This window comes from Babesia microti, chromosome I (genome assembly GCF_000691945.2).
Source record: "Babesia microti strain RI chromosome I, complete genome".
Lineage (NCBI taxonomy): Eukaryota > Apicomplexa > Aconoidasida > Piroplasmida > Babesiidae > Babesia > Babesia microti.
This window is the reverse complement of record NC_027205.1, coordinates 59112-79552: the sequence shown is the minus strand read 5'-3', so window position 1 is coordinate 79552 and position 20441 is coordinate 59112. Positions and strand designations below refer to the sequence as shown.

General features: G+C 33.1%; 5 protein-coding genes across 5 annotated transcripts; 1 reads left to right on the top strand and 4 right to left on the bottom strand.

Annotated features, from left to right (window-relative positions):
* Positions 1–140: 140 nt before the first annotated feature.
* BMR1_01G00220 (hypothetical protein) lies at positions 141–1217 on the top strand (the record flags this gene model as incomplete). The annotated part of the gene is made up of 2 exons (XM_021482873.1): positions 141–429; positions 451–1217. The coding sequence occupies 2 exons, from the start codon at positions 141–143 to the stop codon at positions 1215–1217; spliced, it is 1056 nt and encodes a 351-aa protein (XP_021337258.1).
* A 12-nt stretch (positions 1218–1229) lies between these two features.
* Positions 1230–3454, bottom strand: BMR1_01G00215 (GTP-binding protein LepA; the record flags this gene model as incomplete). The annotated part of the gene is made up of 14 exons (XM_021482867.1): positions 1230–1319; positions 1343–1530; positions 1552–1682; positions 1703–1852; positions 1873–2000; positions 2022–2198; positions 2219–2318; positions 2339–2428; positions 2450–2568; positions 2589–2725; positions 2746–2833; positions 2855–3023; positions 3045–3186; positions 3208–3454. The coding sequence occupies 14 exons, from the start codon at positions 3452–3454 to the stop codon at positions 1230–1232; spliced, it is 1956 nt and encodes a 651-aa protein (XP_021337257.1).
* Positions 3455–3463: 9 nt separating this feature from the next.
* On the bottom strand, positions 3464–10367 carry BMR1_01G00213 (Cystein Rich Modular Protein, CRMP; the record flags this gene model as incomplete). Its single annotated transcript, XM_021482863.1, has 9 exons — positions 3464–4035; positions 4056–4737; positions 4758–4830; positions 4852–6472; positions 6493–7169; positions 7192–8801; positions 8825–9821; positions 9842–10100; positions 10121–10367. The coding sequence occupies 9 exons, from the start codon at positions 10365–10367 to the stop codon at positions 3464–3466; spliced, it is 6738 nt and encodes a 2245-aa protein (XP_021337256.1).
* A 139-nt stretch (positions 10368–10506) lies between these two features.
* Positions 10507–12042, bottom strand: BMR1_01G00211 (hypothetical protein; the record flags this gene model as incomplete). The annotated part of the gene is made up of 6 exons (XM_021482860.1): positions 10507–10868; positions 10890–11072; positions 11094–11342; positions 11363–11799; positions 11823–11897; positions 11921–12042. 6 exons carry the CDS (start codon positions 12040–12042, stop codon positions 10507–10509), a joined length of 1428 nt encoding a protein of 475 aa, XP_021337255.1.
* On the bottom strand, positions 12049–20248 carry BMR1_01G00210 (Cystein Rich Modular Protein, CRMP; the record flags this gene model as incomplete). The annotated part of the gene is made up of 12 exons (XM_012791667.1): positions 12049–12425; positions 12446–13079; positions 13100–13172; positions 13194–14814; positions 14835–15511; positions 15534–17056; positions 17077–18193; positions 18214–18421; positions 18443–18787; positions 18808–19161; positions 19182–19334; positions 19357–20248. The coding sequence occupies 12 exons, from the start codon at positions 20246–20248 to the stop codon at positions 12049–12051; spliced, it is 7974 nt and encodes a 2657-aa protein (XP_012647121.1).
* Between the last annotated feature and the right edge of the window lie 193 nt (positions 20249–20441).

The window sequence follows — 20441 nt, the reverse complement described above, 5'->3', positions numbered from 1 at the left end:
ACTAAACCCCAGTGTGTTTATATTTAATTTGAATTTTAAGACAGTGTATTTTTGGCTGTCTATTAAACAGCCAAACATTTTACATCTAGCTAGTCCACTTAGAAATTGATTATAAAATTCATTTTAAAAGTCCCTCCAATATGAAAATTATTGTAATTCTTTCAATATTAGTGCTTTACAATTTGGAAAAAATTGTGCCATCATTTTCTATGAAAGAGAATGATGATAACGATCATGATCATAATACAGTTGACGTGTGTATTCCACTTGTTGATCAATCTCGACCTTCCACAGTCCGTACACCTTTATTCAAATCAATTTCTTACATTCCCGATATCGTTACTGTGAAAAGTGTGAACGGAAAATTGGAATACGAAGTGGGAGATCTTTTGCTATGTGAAAAAACTTCAGATTCCAACATAATTGCATGTAAGGCGTCAAGTAATGAAGTAGTTCCCCTTGCTAATCTAAGAGATTGTAGGATAAGAGGAGCAAATGTTGGATTTGATTCTATAGGTAACAATGAAACGGAAATTGAAAGAATTATAAGGTCGGAAATTGATGATGAAGATGATGAAACTGAACCTAAGGCATTATCAACTTCTAAAAAAATTCCATTGCCTTACATACACCATATTAAATCTTTGTTAGACAAGGCTGCACCTTTGGATGATAATAGCACTTCATCATCATCCAAAGGAACAGGTTTGAGTGGAGAAAGTTTTGTCTCTAGACAAAACTATGTAAATATTATGCCATTGTCAATATTTCTACCAGCAATATCAGATCAATATTCTGATACTTCTATTATGTATGTAACTGTAAGTGCGCCGGCATTGATTCAAGTTTATTTGGATTCATTCTATAATATGGAGTGCTCTTGGTATATTCATAGTGTATTGCAACAGGAAATTGACGGCGGTAGCATGATTGATATAACTTGGGGATTGCCTTATGTTAAAAGGGTTAAAAAATGTATCGTTGTAAGTGATCCCATAGTTTCATTGTATAAGAGGCCCAAAACATCATTTTGGAGATGGTTCAGGAGCGAAAACTCTACAATTGTTACTTCTAGTAATATACACATTGTGAATACTGGGAAATTTATAGTTACTTATAATCACAGGTGTAATACATTCGCCAAACCAAGTAATGTGATTAGAACGGTAAATATTGAAGCTTTTGATGTACCTACAAGTGAATCTAGTACATCCTAATTTTTTTATCCTTTATAGCTGACTCCTCATAGCTTTAATCACTGCTTTATAAGAATCTGCTGGTATTCTAACTTTACCATACTGAGCCATCATCTGTTTACCCTAGGTTATAAGGCGTCAATCACCTTGGCCTGTCTATCAAGCAATTTATTCTTCCTACTTTGATCGCCACCATAACAGCCTTGAGTAACATTCTTCCTCAACGCAGGAATTGATACTGATGCTACAACTCTATTCCCAATAGCAGCTTGAAGAGGGACTTTGAATTGTTGACTTGGAATAGTTGCCTTTAACGCTTCTACTATTTTCTTTCCTAAAGTTAATAAATCATTACCTGTTTCGTGGGCCTTCGATTTTATGCATATCGTGGATAACCCATGTGCCTCTTCACCATTTACGATTATCCTAATTTTAACCAATTCAGATTCCTTGTAAAACAAATCTTGGTAATCAAATGATCCATAACTAAATGACTGTAAATTTACCCATTTGTGATGGATTTAAGGTTATCAAAAAAATCAGATATAACTTCAATTAGAGGAGCTTGATATTTTAACACTACGGAAGAAGTTTCGTCTTTACTAACAAAAACCCCTCTCATCCTTTCTAATAACTTCATGGTTTTTCCAATAGATCTAAATTATTATTGTATTACTCTTTTGGAACATGAAGAGTTAATTCGGTCCAAGGCTCGTAACATTTACAAATGGTTCCATCTTTAGGCCAATGAGAGGCATCTCTGATACAAACAGTGTTTCCATTCCTTAATTCGCATTTATATGGCTAATTGTAATATACACTTACAACAGATGGGCATGTAATGATGACTGATACGTTAAATTCGCGATTTAGGCGTTGGCGAATTATATCCATATGCAATATACCATTAAATCCGCAATGGAACCCATGGCCCGCTAGCCCAGAATCATCAGGTTCAAATGTGAAAGAATGATCATTCAACTTCAACTTTTCCATTGCAATCTAGATCGGTGCAAATTTACTTTTAATTGCTGAAAATCGGTGCCATCAGTTGGATACATTCCACAATAGACAGTAGGCTTTGCATCTTCAAATGTGTAAACAGGTGAAACTAAACCTCGTCTAAATTAATTTTGTGATGCCTGAAGTCTTTTTTGATAACAAGAGTATCTCCAACTTTTAATTTAGTTGGATCTTTAATGTTTGCAGAAAACCATCCGACTTGACCACTCCTGAATTTTACATAAATTTACTCTAAAACATCAGTCGTTTGTAATTCAGGTAGCATCAGTCCGATATTTTTAATCTTGGATTCAAGTTTAGTGTTGCACAAATATATTTCATCCATATGAGTAAGCCTTCCATCAATCATCTAGATAAGTTAAAGTATACCCTAATAAATCCAATTGCGCCTTTATGAGGATCATATAAACTGTCGAAAATCAAAGCTCTAGTTGGTTTATCACAATATACAACAGGAGGTGGTATTTTTGAAATAATTCTTTCCAGAACATCCCCTACACCAACGCCTAAATATTTAAAAATTTACCCGTTTTGGCAGAAATTTTTAATATATCATCAGGTGGAATTTTGAATATTTGCTGAATTTGCTTGGATGTTCCTTCAAAATCACATGCCTATGTCAAAATAGCGCAAACCTCCATGTCAATTTTGTTAACCACCGGTATTATAACCACCCCTCGCGTAATTGCAATTTGTGCAGTGGTGATTGTTTGTGCTTGAATTCCTTTAGTTCCATCAACGACTAAAATCGCTCCTTCACAAGCTGAAATGGATCTAGTTGCTTCGTGGTTAAAATCTATGTGTCTATATATACAAGAATCTTACCCAGGTGTGTCTATAAGGTTCAGGGTGTATTCATTTCCATCATTAGCGGTATATTTAATACGAGCACTTTGTAATTTTATAGTAATGCCCCTTTCCCTTTCAAGTTCCATATTATCAAGGTGCTGTGAATTAACATGGTTGACTAGGTGTTTTAAGGGCTTACCAGACTTCGTATATTCTAATATTCGATCAGCTAATGTGGATTTCCCATGGTCAACATGTGCAATAATACAAAAATTTCGAATTAAAGAGTTTTTAGGCTCATTTGAAGAAGAATTTGGAGTGAAATGGGTGCCACAGCCTAATTTGGGATTTTGATAAGTTCTTAAATATGTAAATCTATGTGTATTTGAATAACAATGGCTATTATAAACTAAAATAAATAGGATCCCAAAAAAAAAATTATTCATTAAGCCGATTTAACTATCATGATCAGTATCATCATAACCATCACTTTCTATCTCCTCAGACCCAAGTTCATCAGTTGAGTCACCTGAGAAATCATCCAATGTCGCTTGTTTCTTTTTTTCTATGGAAATATTTCTAATATTTTGTATAAAACTATCATCTTGTTGATTTGAATCATCACCTTTATCTTGAGGTATATCTGATTTAGACATGAAGGAACTTTTTCTCAGAGTATCAAACTCGTTTTTTAGTTGCATTCTGCGTGACTGCACCTCAATTATCTTTTCTTTAATATCTGACAATTCCGAATCAGATATTCCCTTTGATAATACATCTTCAAATTTGTTATTTAGCGCCAACAACTTTCTTGATAGCTTATCTTGCGATTCAATCTCTTTGTCTGTAAATAATCTCTTTGCTATCTTATATGCCGAATAAATTTGAATGATTAACTTTGATTCTATTAGTGAAAGTCTAGAAATCATTAAATATGTGTCAGATAAAGTTAATTTCCCTAGAAGTATATTATCATCAAAGAGGTATTTTACAATTTCTTTCAACTCATTGGTTTCCAATTGTTCAACTAAATGCAGTCAAACTTACCATCACTATTGGAATTAGACTCTCCCAAATTTTTCGTAGAAAACTGGACATTAAATGCATCATCATTTGCCCATTCGTCTGAAAAAACGTTATCTAAATTATCAAGGTGGTTATTGAAGCATTTTTCCAACAAATCCAAATCTGATTTATTATTTTCATGATCATATACTTCCAGCTCAACTAGATTGGATAAATATTCATCCTTCCCTCCTTTAGATTTATTAACATTGGTCAAATGCTCCTCAATTTGGGGAAACGCAATGCATAAACGAATGATAAAATCTATAAAATCCAATGATATGATGTCTAATTTTAAACTTGAAAAGCAAAAATCATATATAGTTGCAATGATTTTGGAAAAGCATTCAAGTTCAAGTCTAGAAATATTATTACTGAAGAAGTGTCCACTAACTTTCTCATTCCAAACTCTTATTTCGCCTTTATGCTGATTGTATGTGAAAATAGGCTCTTTGTATTTCCAAAGTCCAGACAACGATCCAATGCAACGGAATATAGCTCCAATAAATGATTTAGCATAATACTTTTGATAAAGTGAAATATAGTTGATATACGAAACAAACAGTACTTTGAAGAATGACAAGCAAAAATGTAAATTTATACCCACGGCAAATGTGATCATGATGATTTGGGAAATAGGCGATAACCTAAAATCAAAGAGAAACTGAATTAATATCGGCATACTCCTGTGATAAAAAGAGTGAATGTCCATGAAATAAGACTGTAAAATTCCAGATAATCAAGCGCAAAATAATCCCTAGGTTACAAAATTTGATACCTTTTATCAAATGGTTGATAGATTAGATTTAATATTAGAAAGGTTAATGCTACACCTTGTGCCAACCATATTCTAGATTCACTTAGTTTATTAGATGGTACAATTACTATGCTTCCAATTACCAATACTAAGCATTTGCGTGCAAAGACCACAGACTCCCAAAACCAATATGATCTCTCGTATCCATTGTGTAAAAATCCATATTTTCGTCGGATATCTGCACTGTGTAACCTCTTCCTATTGGTAAATAACACTAGGAATGATATTAATGGTATTCCTAGCCCCCAAATCAATAGGCCGCCAAGGCCCAATAGCAAATATGGAATATATCCTTTAGATGGGTCTATTGAACATTGTACACTCATAGCTGGGCGTAAAACATATTTTCCAGGGACTGATTTTCCAAGATTTATATACGTGCAATCCAATAAACTCAACATATTAGATGTTATGGTACCATGAATTGAAAAGAGCACTGTCACATATATTGGGATCATGTCATCTAGAAAGTGTAAGAATTTAACAAAACCATTTTGTCCAGGCAATGAAATGTATCGAAATATTAGAAACAATCTTTCGTTAGAATATTTGTGGATCAGCCTCGATGCCAGTGCATCTAACCCGTGAGATTTGGCTTGATATAGAAGTAAGATTTTAGACTTAATGGTTTTATGCTTCTTTATTTTAATAAGATTCAATATGATCCACATTAATATTGTTACCGATATTATTAAAACTATAGGTAGAAGAGCAAATGCCATCATTGAGTAGAAAAATGAATCTGCATGGGAAACATTGTAGTGATTCCTAATTAGACAATCCATCGACATCAAATACATTCTTTTAGATGAAGAAAACTTTCTGGACCATGCGTTGATAATATTTGTAACTTGGATAGGCAATGATATCTCGTTATAATTTATAACATTCAATACTGACATACAAGTGCAATAATTTAATGCAATTTTAATAACAACTGAGTGTATCGACCTTCTATTAAATCCAGCCGATACATTTAAACATGCGATTACAATGTTGAATAAAAGTAATGCAAGATACCATGCAAATTGTATACCAATGTTAACTGACGTAGCTGGGCATGGCGTGCATCTTTCTCCTTTATTAAAATTGTTAGTATAACCAAATTTGCATTCTGCACATAGATAATGTTCCATTGAATCTAGGCATTCATCTTTTCCCAAACATGATCCTTCAATTGGGCATTTAATAAACTTCCAATCATCAGAAACATCAAGAGTATTCTTGAGCTTGTCTAAATAATAACCTTCCATTGCAATAGGTTTTGTATGATGATCGCTCGTTATTTCAAAGTCAGAATCATAACCCTTTTCCATAGCATAAGGAACTAAACCTCCTTTACATATTGATCCTTCTGGGCATGGTAGACATGTACCGCCACTAACGTGATAAAAGTTTTCTAAACAATAACATTGCTTAGAGTTTTGCGAGCCTAGAAAACTAGTTGAATTTAATGGGCATAGACCAGTGCATCCAGAATCTGATACAGAACTTTTATATGTTCCAGGTGGACACTTTTCGCATATTTTAGTCTTATTTTGTACGTCTAAACTCTTAAATGCATAACCCTTAGCGCATTTGCCTAGATTGGTCATAACTTACAATCATCGTATGAACTTGCAACATCCACTCCCGGTGTAATCAATGTATTATCAGGACATTTTACTGGAGGATGTGTCTTTGCCAATCCATCTATCTCTAATTTCCCGCCGGGGCAATATATATCATTTTTACCACATGGAAGGCAAATCTTATCAAAATAATATCCCGGAGCGCAAAAACATTTTTCTTTAGATGTAGCTCCTCTTAAATCTCCAGTTGATGAATGTCCTCTACAAGGTGTACATGCTTCATTCGATGTAGTGGATTTGTAGTGATTTGGTGGACACTGTTTGCAAAATTTGTCAGTCGGATTGATCCTAGTATATCCAGGCTTACATACACAATCCAATTCATTAGTAGCGTTGGTATTTAATGTAGTAGAATTCTCATCTATACATTTTTGTGGAGGTATCAAATTCCCATCGATGTCCCTTCCGCCCAAACAAAAATGACCCATAAGGCAGGGTGTACATTTTCCATCCATCATATAAAAACCTGGTGGGCATACACACATAAATTGAGATGTGGCTCCAACATTTTGAGTTATACTTCCATGTGGGCATGGAAGTCCCTTTGTATTCCCACTGCTAAACTTGAAATGGCCCTGTTTTACAGGAACACATTCGATCATGCCAGATTGTGATAATTGTCCAGTAGGTTCGTAACCTTCATTACATCTAACTTAGTGGTATAACTTACACGCAGTGTATCGGTAGTGTATTTAAATAATATGGTGGCATTGTTGATGAATTTGCAGGGCATGTTACAAATTGCCCAGAATTGATTTGTAATGATGTATCTAGTGGCCGTGATCCAACACAAAAACTATTTTCTGGACACTCTCGACAGGGATCATCAGGATTGCCACTCTCATAATAACCTGGTTTGCATAAATTACATTCGTATTTAGCAACAGCATTATCGCTATCACTAAATGAATTTGCTGGGCAATCCAAACATCCAGATAGGCCTATAGCTGATTTGTATTTATTAAGGCCACATGGAATGCATACATTTATCTCGTTCTGCACATTAACCAATTCGGGATGCCTTTCTAGTATGCTAGTCTTCAATTTAATATATGAGAGATTAGTTCCATCCTTATTATATATTGCATGGTAACCAGGCCTACATACACAATCTTTAACACTTCTAGCTATACCAAATGATGTTGTGTTAGTTGGACATTCAAGTCTTTTAGCTAAATAGCCTCCATTTGAATAATATCCGTTTTCTGCCATCTTGCATTCTCTGACATCGCCTGCGCCTTTGTGATAGTAATACCCGGGGAAACATTCACATTTACGATCTTCATCAGTAGGACTACCAGTAACAGTAGAACTGCTATTTGGATAACAGCCTGAACCGAAACAACCTTTAGTCGCGACAATCTCCTTCCATGTACCGGCTGGACATGGGACACAGCCTCTATCATTTCTCCCCTCAACCTGAATATAATCATCCCCTTCCAAATGATAACCAGGTTTGCATAAGCATTGATTTATTGAAAATGAGCCGGATGATATTGTAGTTTCATTTTCAGGACATGGAATGCATCTATTCCAATGTGACATATCTGATTTATTATATGTTCCTATTGGACATAGTGAGCATCCACCATTTCCAAAATAGTGGCCATCAGGGCATAGTGTCTTTACCACAAATAATGTTTTCTTTTCATTTCCAAAGATATTTGAAGCTGAAACATTGTATTCAAATGAAAGTCGAGTTGTGTGTATTAGGTTTACATATATTACTCCAGTAACTGGATCTATTGTTGCAACAGGTTCATGTTGTTTAAACAATGGAGTGAGTGTATACTTGATAGGAATATTTCCCCAATGTTCACCTATATTTGTTATAAATGTTGGTGCGTATTTAAGATTATCTCCCTCAAAAATCCATTCTGGTCCAATATAGTTAAATTCATTGATTGTGTATTCAAGTATACGTTTTAAATCAAACCAAACAATTGAATGTCTAGAGATAGCCATTTCTTTTGTATTTTGGCTTATTTTAAGTGGATGATCATATTTTTTAGTTGTATAATCAGTGGTGTAGGGGTTTATATTTTGTGGTAAAACTTCGAGAGCATTTCGAAAATCCATAGGGTTGTGTTTAGTTATAGTGACTGAGCATATTGCTAGTACTGATAATTCATTATATTCTTTGCCATTAATCGTAGTTTTTAAGGCGCTTGAAATATGTATGACCTGTTTTGTATGGTCGGTAAATTTCACTCGCCCAATATAGGAAAATTTTTTAGTCGCATAATCCAAATTTAATATAGTGATGTATACATGATTTTTCTATATAAATATAATAGTTTTACCTTATGTATTAATAATATATTGTTTTCAGGGGAGTGTAAACTCATCGCTACCATACTTGAGATATTCCAACCATTGGACTCAGAATCTAAAGGGACTTGCAAAGGATCATAATTGGAACCCAATTGAATTTTATTTTCATATACAAATATCCAATCTATTTTATTAGTGCCATAGTGAGATACAAAGCAATTTACATAATCATCAGATTTAGTAGTACATTCAATAATTCCAGGTCGGACCGTCGCAAATTCATCTCCTTTCAAGGTTAAATTGGCCAAAACACTAAACGATTCGTTATACAATTTTAGTTCAAATGAATTCCAATCTGATACTAATATCAATGGTTCATTGAATTTATCAATAACATAAAAATCGTGCGCATGAACTCGATCCTCAGTCATAGTTTTAAATTCTGAAACATTGAAACTCAAATTGGTTTGGTCTATCGATACGATTTTATTATCATATGTCAAAACATACCACGTGACTTTGCCATTGTGTATATTCATTTGCAATTTTGTTGGACTAATCGGAAGTTTAAATGCCGCAATGGGATGAGGAGTGACATTCTTTGAAACAAGATATAAGCCAATATATTTGTCATGTGTGCGAGGACAAAATGCTAAAATGTTATAATCATCCTCTAAAACTGATTTCATATCCAACCCAATTTGATTGACAGGCCAATCATCATGCTTAAATTTTTTATTGCATGAATTAAAAATTACGGAATCACTTGGATTCCAACAATTAATATGGTCCTTCCAAATCAAACTTAGAGGATCCGATTTTTTAATGTTGTATGTAAATATGTTTGACAAATTGTCTTTATATCCAAATTCATGGAATGGAAATTCGTCGAACGATAGTTTAGCATACGGAGTTATGGTACCTCGAGCCAAACTATGTGTGGTGTTATCATCAAAAATGCCACATAGAGTGTATTCCCCTCCGTGATTATAAAATTGGGCTTCTTCATCCGGAAGGCTCAAAGAACTATATTATAATAAGCTTACACAATTTCCCATATACGATGCTTATATTTTTCTTTTGAAAATTCTTTGCCAATAAATTCTTTTGGCAGAGATATTGAAGCAAAGAGTTTTATTTTATCTCCAACTGTAACATAGCTTCCTGTACATTTATCTTTTCCTTTCTCATAACGTTCCAAGCCAACGCTTAATAGTTTACTGGTCGTTAACCAAGATTGAATGAATATAGAGCTTGAATGGTTCTCATTAAAATACAACTCAAACAATCCATCTCGTTGATAACCTAAATAAAAATCGTCTGACCTGTCACATAATAAGCTGTGCCAATGATTTTTCCGAATCCATTAGTGGCATTTAAATAACACATCGAATAGTATCCGCCTCTTGGTGTGGTAGCAGTAATTTCCAATTTATCTTTCTCAGAAACGAATGGAAAAATTATCTGGTCTAACCCATAATCTCTAGGATCCTCGTGTTTTAATTTATCTCCCGTATTCCAATCAAATTTTTGAATTGTATAAAACAAGTTACAATTGTCTGAATATTCCATATTGACCAAGTACAAGAAACTTATTTCCCCAGAATCGGGGCGATTATATGATGTTATTTTGTTTATGTGAGTTTGATCTGGATAATAAGTTTTCTTTTTAACGATTATAGAGCTGAATGTGTCGCCAATCTTAGAAAATTTATAAATTTGTTGGTCTAGATAAAAAAGAACCCTTACCATAAAAATCAATATATCCTAATGAAGTTGTATATTTCGAATCATTAGAACATTCACTTAATTTTTTATCAAAATGGCAAGCTTTAGCTTCATGTAAACCTGTACTGGTTGAATATATTTTATCAAAATTAAAATAACGGCTTTGGTCGTATATTATACTTTTAGGCTTAGAATAATATTTATATGAAGCAGAATAATCAGATATTATTTCATTGCCGCTGTTAGTAATTGGGAATAATTTTACAGCTACATTGTCACTTTGAATATTATAATTTATTACTATAGATGATACGGTGTTAATCGGTAAATTATAATACAAATAACCTAAGTTAAAATAACAATTACCATTGGCAAGGCACACATCTTTAGTACCATTAAAATCTATATAGCACCAAAAATATATTTCGTTCGTATTCTTTTTGCAAAAGTTATTTGAATCAATATACAATGGATAAGTAGTAACTTTATCCCAATGTTTACATATCTTTCCACTCATCGTTAACCGTTGGGTTTCATTAATTTTATATTCTAAATTTCTGATAAAATTACCGTTAAATACAAAAGGTTTGTAAAATTGGACGTGTGAAATTTCCTTAGTGGTATTGTTCGTATGTTTGAGACCGAAACATCTAGTTGTATGGTAAGGTGATTCGAAGCATATTCCATCTTTATTTTTTAGATCAATATCTGATCTTTTGTGACATTTAATAAGTGTTTTTTTGTCTTTTCTCGTATAACCTCTTGCTACACTTTCACGCCCACACATATAATCTAGTAATGCTTGGTAAGTGGAAGAATCTATATGTGATATTAATTACGTGTAGTATCGTCGTCTGTTACTTGAGTCGGCATTCTTTTGGTTTCTTTATATGGGATTTTATATTCAGTTATATTTCCATTGATATAAACGTATCGTTTTGAATTCTCTATTTTTTTATTATTACTATCATAACAGTAGCATTCACTTGCTGAAATGCAATAAATAAATAAAGGCTCCAAGGGATCCTCATGAGGACATAAGGTGTCAATATCGGTACCGTTATTTTCTGCATATGTTAAAAGTTTTGGCATCGAATATTTAGATTTATCGGATTTAGAGTAATTCAAAACACATTTTTGAAATAATTTATCGTGCGTGACGTCTTCTAACAGATCAGACGAGCCATAGGAAATATACTTAAGTGGGTAAAAATCCCTGGTTTTAACTTTGTTATCCTTAGGGTAAAAATTGTATAGTTGTATCTTATCGTTTGGCCTAAATACAAATATTTAACTTACCATTCTAACTTAGATTTTTCAGGATTGGTAGTATTTTTGTCTTCTAGGGAGATATTGGGGTTTTTAGATTTATTTCTATATTCAACAACAATTTTTACCCTGATGTTGTCGTAGGTTTGGGGGAATCTGGCGTAGTTGTTGTGTGTGCGATAGATAGGTGTGTAATTTGTAATAGAACAGATAATAATAATGATGATGTGCGTGAGTACAGAGGCTTCATAATTTATTAACTGTGATCTACATGCTTAAACCCAAGCTTGAGCAAGTGATCAGTAAAGGTTAATTCTTGCCCATACAACCCGCCCGTCAGCTCAGCTAACTTTACTATAGGGTTGGCAGTATAGTACCTTGATAATAAATTTTCTAAGCCATCTAAACTATTTTCGCTTAATCTCTCTTCACACACCCTTCTATGCTCTTTTTTTGTGCTAAATTCTTCTAATTTTTTTCTAAATAATTTATATAATCCCGCTATTCTACTAAAATCTTGCCATTTTAAATGAGAAAGGCATTGGTAAAAGTCACTCAATGGAGCTCCATACATTAGAGCTTCTTCGTTGAACATTGCTTTTATTAAACTATCCTGCAACGTATCATTTGTTTCTAATTTATGATTATCTTACGAACTAAATTGAATTCCGATAGGTGCACAAGAGAATTCAAATCGCCTTCTACTAATGAATCAACTAACTTTTTGGTCACATTAGTTTCTAACTCCAATTGATATACACCCATACACAACCTTAATATGAATTCGACGAAATCTTTTGGAATTAAATCTAACTCTAAATGGCATGGAGCAAATGAAAAGGCTTCAGTCATTACATGAGAATAATATTCCCTTTCTCCTGCACTTAACTCACGTTTAAAGGAAGAACCGACTACTAAAGTTGATGAGAGTGTGGTGGTTGCTGGAATGTCTTCGTATTCCTTCACTGAGATGTCATGCTCTTTCAATATTTTTAACAAATTCTTTGGAAGGTTAGTATCGTTTCTTATGGTGTAAGGCTCTCGTTTAACTACTCTTAAAGATATAACTGCTTCGGATGCCTTGCGTAGTATTGATATATTCGCAAGGTTCTTAAAAATAACCCGTAAAAATGGCGTTTCAAAAAAAGATTTAGTAGCATTTACATTGTCGCAATATGCATAAAATAATGATAATAAAACTTGTAATAAAAAGGCTAGATTCATTAAAAGGGAAAATAATAAGAAAGAAAATGTGTACCAATATTGTAATTTAGATTCCAATATTATCTATATTAAATGGCGTATACTTCAGTTAAAAGTAAAGTAAATATCCAAGAAGCCATAGAATTATTTTCTAGGCGACGAAGCACAAAATAATCCCTAGGTTACAAAATTTGATACCTTTTATCAAATGGTTGATAGATTAGATTTAATATTAGAAAGGTTAATGCTACACCTTGTGCCAACCATATTCTAGATTCACTTAGTTTATTAGATGGTACAATTACTATGCTTCCAATTACCAATACTAAGCATTTGCGTGCAAAGACCACAGACTCCCAAAACCAATATGATCTCTCGTATCCATTGTGTAAAAATCCATATTTTCGTCGGATATCTGCACTGTGTAACCTCTTCCTATTGGTAAATAACACTAGGAATGATATTAATGGTATTCCTAGCCCCCAAATCAATAGGCCGCCAAGGCCCAATAGCAAATATGGAATATATCCTTTAGATGGGTCTATTGAACATTGTACACTCATAGCTGGGCGTAAAACATATTTTCCAGGGACTGATTTTCCAAGATTTATATACGTGCAATCCAATAAACTCAACATATTAGATGTTATGGTACCATGAATTGAAAAGAGCACTGTCACATATATTGGGATCATGTCATCTAGAAAGTGTAAGAATTTAACAAAACCATTTTGTCCAGGCAATGAAATGTATCGAAATATTAGAAACAATCTTTCGTTAGAATATTTGTGGATCAGCCTCGATGCCAGTGCATCTAACCCGTGAGATTTGGCTTGATATAGAAGTAAGATTTTAGACTTAATGGTTTTATGCTTCTTTATTTTAATAAGATTCAATATGATCCACATTAATATTGTTACCGATATTATTAAAACTATAGGTAGAAGAGCAAATGCCATCATTGAGTAGAAAAATGAATCTGCATGGGAAACATTGTAGTGATTCCTAATTAGACAATCCATCGACATCAAATACATTCTTTTAGATGAAGAAAACTTTCTGGACCATGCGTTGATAATATTTGTAACTTGGATAGGCAATGATATCTCGTTATAATTTATAACATTCAATACTGACATACAAGTGCAATAATTTAATGCAATTTTAATAACAACTGAGTGTATCGACCTTCTATTAAATCCAGCCGATACATTTAAACATGCGATTACAATGTTGAATAAAAGTAATGCAAGATACCATGCAAATTGTATACCAATGTTAACTGACGTAGCTGGGCATGGCGTGCATCTTTCTCCTTTATTAAAATTGTTAGTATAACCAAATTTGCATTCTGCACATAGATAATGTTCCATTGAATCTAGGCATTCATCTTTTCCCAAACATGATCCTTCAATTGGGCATTTAATAAACTTCCAATCATCAGAAACATCAAGAGTATTCTTGAGCTTGTCTAAATAATAACCTTCCATTGCAATAGGTTTTGTATGATGATCGCTCGTTATTTCAAAGTCAGAATCATAACCCTTTTCCATAGCATAAGGAACTAAACCTCCTTTACATATTGATCCTTCTGGGCATGGTAGACATGTACCGCCACTAACGTGATAAAAGTTTTCTAAACAATAACATTGCTTAGAGTTTTGCGAGCCTAGAAAACTAGTTGAATTTAATGGGCATAGACCAGTGCATCCAGAATCTGATACAGAACTTTTATATGTTCCAGGTGGACACTTTTCGCATATTTTAGTCTTATTTTGTACGTCTAAACTCTTAAATGCATAACCCTTAGCGCATTTGCCTAGATTGGTCATAACTTACAATCATCGTATGAACTTGCAACATCCACTCCCGGTGTAATCAATGTATTATCAGGACATTTTACTGGAGGATGTGTCTTTGCCAATCCATCTATCTCTAATTTCCCGCCGGGGCAATATATATCATTTTTACCACATGGAAGGCAAATCTTATCAAAATAATATCCCGGAGCGCAAAAACATTTTTCTTTAGATGTAGCTCCTCTTAAATCTCCAGTTGATGAATGTCCTCTACAAGGTGTACATGCTTCATTCGATGTAGTGGATTTGTAGTGATTTGGTGGACACTGTTTGCAAAATTTGTCAGTCGGATTGATCCTAGTATATCCAGGCTTACATACACAATCCAATTCATTAGTAGCGTTGGTATTTAATGTAGTAGAATTCTCATCTATACATTTTTGTGGAGGTATCAAATTCCCATCGATGTCCCTTCCGCCCAAACAAAAATGACCCATAAGGCAGGGTGTACATTTTCCATCCATCATATAAAAACCTGGTGGGCATACACACATAAATTGAGATGTGGCTCCAACATTTTGAGTTATACTTCCATGTGGGCATGGAAGTCCCTTTGTATTCCCACTGCTAAACTTGAAATGGCCCTGTTTTACAGGAACACATTCGATCATGCCAGATTGTGATAATTGTCCAGTAGGTTCGTAACCTTCATTACATCTAACTTAGTGGTATAACTTACACGCAGTGTATCGGTAGTGTATTTAAATAATATGGTGGCATTGTTGATGAATTTGCAGGGCATGTTACAAATTGCCCAGAATTGATTTGTAATGATGTATCTAGTGGCCGTGATCCAACACAAAAACTATTTTCTGGACACTCTCGACAGGGATCATCAGGATTGCCACTCTCATAATAACCTGGTTTGCATAAATTACATTCGTATTTAGCAACAGCATTATCGCTATCACTAAATGAATTTGCTGGGCAATCCAAACATCCAGATAGGCCTATAGCTGATTTGTATTTATTAAGGCCACATGGAATGCATACATTTATCTCGTTCTGCACATTAACCAATTCGGGATGCCTTTCTAGTATGCTAGTCTTCAATTTAATATATGAGAGATTAGTTCCATCCTTATTATATATTGCATGGTAACCAGGCCTACATACACAATCTTTAACACTTCTAGCTATACCAAATGATGTTGTGTTAGTTGGACATTCAAGTCTTTTAGCTAAATAGCCTCCATTTGAATAATATCCGTTTTCTGCCATCTTGCATTCTCTGACATCGCCTGCGCCTTTGTGATAGTAATACCCGGGGAAACATTCACATTTACGATCTTCATCAGTAGGACTACCAGTAACAGTAGAACTGCTATTTGGATAACAGCCTGAACCGAAACAACCTTTAGTCGCGACAATCTCCTTCCATGTACCGGCTGGACATGGGACACAGCCTCTATCATTTCTCCCCTCAACCTGAATATAATCATCCCCTTCCAAATGATAACCAGGTTTGCATAAGCATTGATTTATTGAAAATGAGCCGGATGATATTGTAGTTTCATTTTCAGGACATGGAATGCATCTATTCCAATGTGACATATCTGATTTATTATATGTTCCTATTGGACATAGTGAGCATCCACCATTTCCAAAATAGTGGCCATCAGGGCATAGTGTCTTTACCACAAATAATGTTTTCTTTTCGTGTATCGCTCCTGAATATGTTACTTGGAATGATAATACAGGGTATTTAATGAATGTGATATCTAAATATACTTTCCCTGAGAATTTGTCTATATGAGCTATTTCCGAAAAATCTTCATCAGATATTTTTGTAATAAGTTCATTGGTCCCTGATTTCAATGTGCCTGTTTGATATAACCTTATTTTATATGTTATTTGTGAACTCCTTGCAAAAAAATCGCTATTTTTTATTATATCACTTTCAAATTTCGGATGTAATGTTAGTTTTTCTCCTAATAGTAAACTTTCAGATGATGGATATTTTATGTTTGGCAGTGACATCGTATCTTGAATACTTACAATGTTGATATGAGGAATATAGTTATTTTCTTCATAGACTTCATATCTTAATACAATCAAATAATCATTTCTGTAATTGTTTGGCCAAACAGCAGATGATAATAGTACAAAATGGCTTAAAGGTAGCATATTCAATTTTAATTTTCCATAAAATGTAATTTTATCTTTATGTAGAGATAAAATTGTTAATCTATAATTCCCAGCCTATATTTAATACAATTTACTTCTATAAGATAAATAAATACAATGGAGTTGTAGGAAAATGCAATTACTGATAAAGGGTAACGCAATAGAGGCGTCAAATTTTGATTGTCTCCACCATTGAAGTATTCTGCAATTGACATTTTTTTAGTCTCTTTATTTACTTGTACGCGTAACAAACTGTTTGAAAATGTTTGTATTATAAAACATTCCATGATAACACCTTCGCGTTGAACACATGATACTGAACTAGGTTGTTGAATTTCGGGAAATTTGTCATTGCAAAGCACGTCAATTTCATCGAGTTTTCCATCTAATAATATTATACAATTTGACCTCATATCCAATATTAGATAAATCTTGTTGTATGTATCCAATGAAATCATCGCGAATCCAGATGGCGACTTTAATGATTTTGAACAATTCGCCTTTTTAATAAATTTGATTTTAGGATCAAGTTTATATAAAGATATAGCATTATCTCCAGAAGTTAGCACTAATGCAAATACTCCAGAAGAGTTGACAAACAATTGGAAATGTGTTGGCCTTGCAAATTCAATTTTTTTCAAGTACATGGGTGTTAGGTTTTCAGAATTGCTAGTGAAAACAAACACAGTATTTAGATTAGGATAACACCAAAAGCTTAACAGATAAGGAAATGAAGAATAAGGATTTCTAGGTATGTCAAACCAAAATTGTGTCAATAAATCCCACGAGCGATAAGTAAATGTAGAGATGCTATATGGACAATCTATATGATTAAAAATATCTCCATTATTTTTAAATGATAAATTATTTGGGCTTTGTTCCAAATTGATATCTAAATCTATTGAATAATTTTTTAAATATTCCTCATAAATATTCCGATTATATAGATGTCCATTTATTACCATATTTCTATCGGGTAGTGTTAGTAATGTATTATCATTTCCAACATCATTAATATACTTATTCAAAGGAACATGAAAAATATCATCTAATTCGTGATCAATGTATTGTCTAAAGTTCCCAGTCCCCAAATTCAAAATGGTACCATCTTTACTTTGGGCACAAAATTGAAATGGCTTGTATAAATCCTCATTTATGCTTTTAGTTGAAATACTATCATAATTTTGTCCACTGGTATATTTATTGAAATTCCTATATCACTATAAGCTTACGAAGCAATCCATGTCGTAGGAAATGTTCCGCTCTTAACTATATCGCTACTTACAAATAGTGGGCGTGAACAATCTTTGTACGAATATTCTGATATTATAAATCTATTTTGATCACTAGGAATTCCCCAGCTTTTATAAAAAATTGAGTGCCCACGGGATATATCTCCTACTTCTAATGAGTATGTAACTCCTTTTCCGATAAAAAATCCTTAATGAAATTAAAATTTACCTAATATACTATATAACCCAATGATTAGAATTTTAGTATCAGATACAAAAAATAAAATATATTCGCCAGGATTGGTAAATTTTATCAATACTTTAGTATCTGCTTTAGATATTTCTGAAATAAAAGATATAGATTTCTGTAAATTTCCTTTATTGCTATTACTGTATGGAGCATATATAAAATCATTATAAAAATTTTCAATCAAAGACTTTTCATTTAAAAAATCAAAACCTTTATAAAATGATTTTGCTATTATTATTCCGTCTAGAGCAAGGAAGGAGTTATCCCAAAGAAAAGGTTTATCAACCAACACATTAGTAAAGTTATTAATATCTATATAGGGGGCTATATGAAACTTTAATTACTTTGTATTTTTATTTTTCCCAATGAAATAATATAATGATTAGTTTTAGAGCACATATAATCTCCCCTAATTGAATCTTTGGGGTTATAAAATTTACTAGAAATGCATCCACATATATTAATACTTTTATTAGAATATAAAGGTGCTAGGAATCCGGTGAGAATTATCCCTATAACTCTTCCATTTTTAATAAGTGGCTTATCTTTCCGAGGGAATGGCCTAACAATATCTTCAATTGCATTACTGCCACAATTATGATTGTGAAATTCTATTTTAAATGAGTAAAGCGCGGAAGGAGCAGGCGAAATATTTAAATCGAAAGGTATACCCGGTTGAACATATAAAATTTTATTTTCTAAATTAAATAATATTTACCAAGTGTTATACATGATTTTGAAATACTTCCACCAATCTGTACGGTATTGTTTACTGTGGCAGAATATGCTTTATTTATATTAACATTCGATGTCCTATTTAAATCCTGCGTAGAACAACCAAAATAGCCGAAGTAATTTATATCATATATATCTGTATTATATACGTTGCATACGACAGTTTTTAGAAATAGAATTCCAATCATTAACGATCAAAAGTGAACTATATTTTAGAGGATCTATTGGAAGACCTAGACATGGAACTATTTCTTTACATTCTCCAAAGCATTTTCCTTCCATAAAAAAATCTATTTCTTTCTCTTTGTGGCACTTTGCAACATAATTCTGATCAACACGTACGAGTTCGTTTGTCCCATGACATAAACCTTCTAACCCTTCGTGCAATTGAGAGGATTCTGAGTCAAATTCGTAAATACTGGAAAATTTTAAGATTGCAGGACTAATGTTGGTTAAAATTATATCCGAACTTGAAAAATCAACTGTCCCATAACAAAACGTCAGCTTTCCATCATTAGTCAAGCATGACTTTTCCTTATACGAAAATTTAATTTGCCATATTCTAAAACATTTACAAACTATAGTACTAGCCATTTCACATCTTGAACAGAATGTTGAACCATTAACTGAGCATTTTGAATCAGCCCACTCTTGCAGTCTGAATGTTCCAATGTCACTATTCACATTGCACATTCCTGGTATTCTAATATTTAATCCACTAAATTCGAGTTCTTCATAATTTAACTTATAGTCTACATCTACAAATGGCTCTAAAAGGTCGGTCTTAGCATTTTTATTTGGAATGTGCGTGCGCAATAATTCTTTTTGCTCAAACAGTTTTACTTGGTCAATATTAGATAGTTCATTCGGATTCAAATATTTTATAGAATTTTCCTCATCAATTGAGCTTTCTAAAACAGATATAATATTTTCAGATGAATCTAATTCTAAGGAATCTGCATTTGACAATTTTTTCTTACCATCAGACCCATATACATTGACATAATTACCCAAGTAAAATGGAAGAAATAATATGAATACATTGGTCATTTAATCGTGTGGCAACGATTCAAAGGTACCACTGAATCTGTAAACGTTTATAATCACTCTTCATGTTATAGTTTGGGAATTATTTTTTGTTCGACCAGATTTAATGATTTAATAATTTGTTATTAAAACTTAACACAGAAATCCTCGAACTCTAGTGTAATACTAATTTTCTAATGAGATAAACGTTTAAATA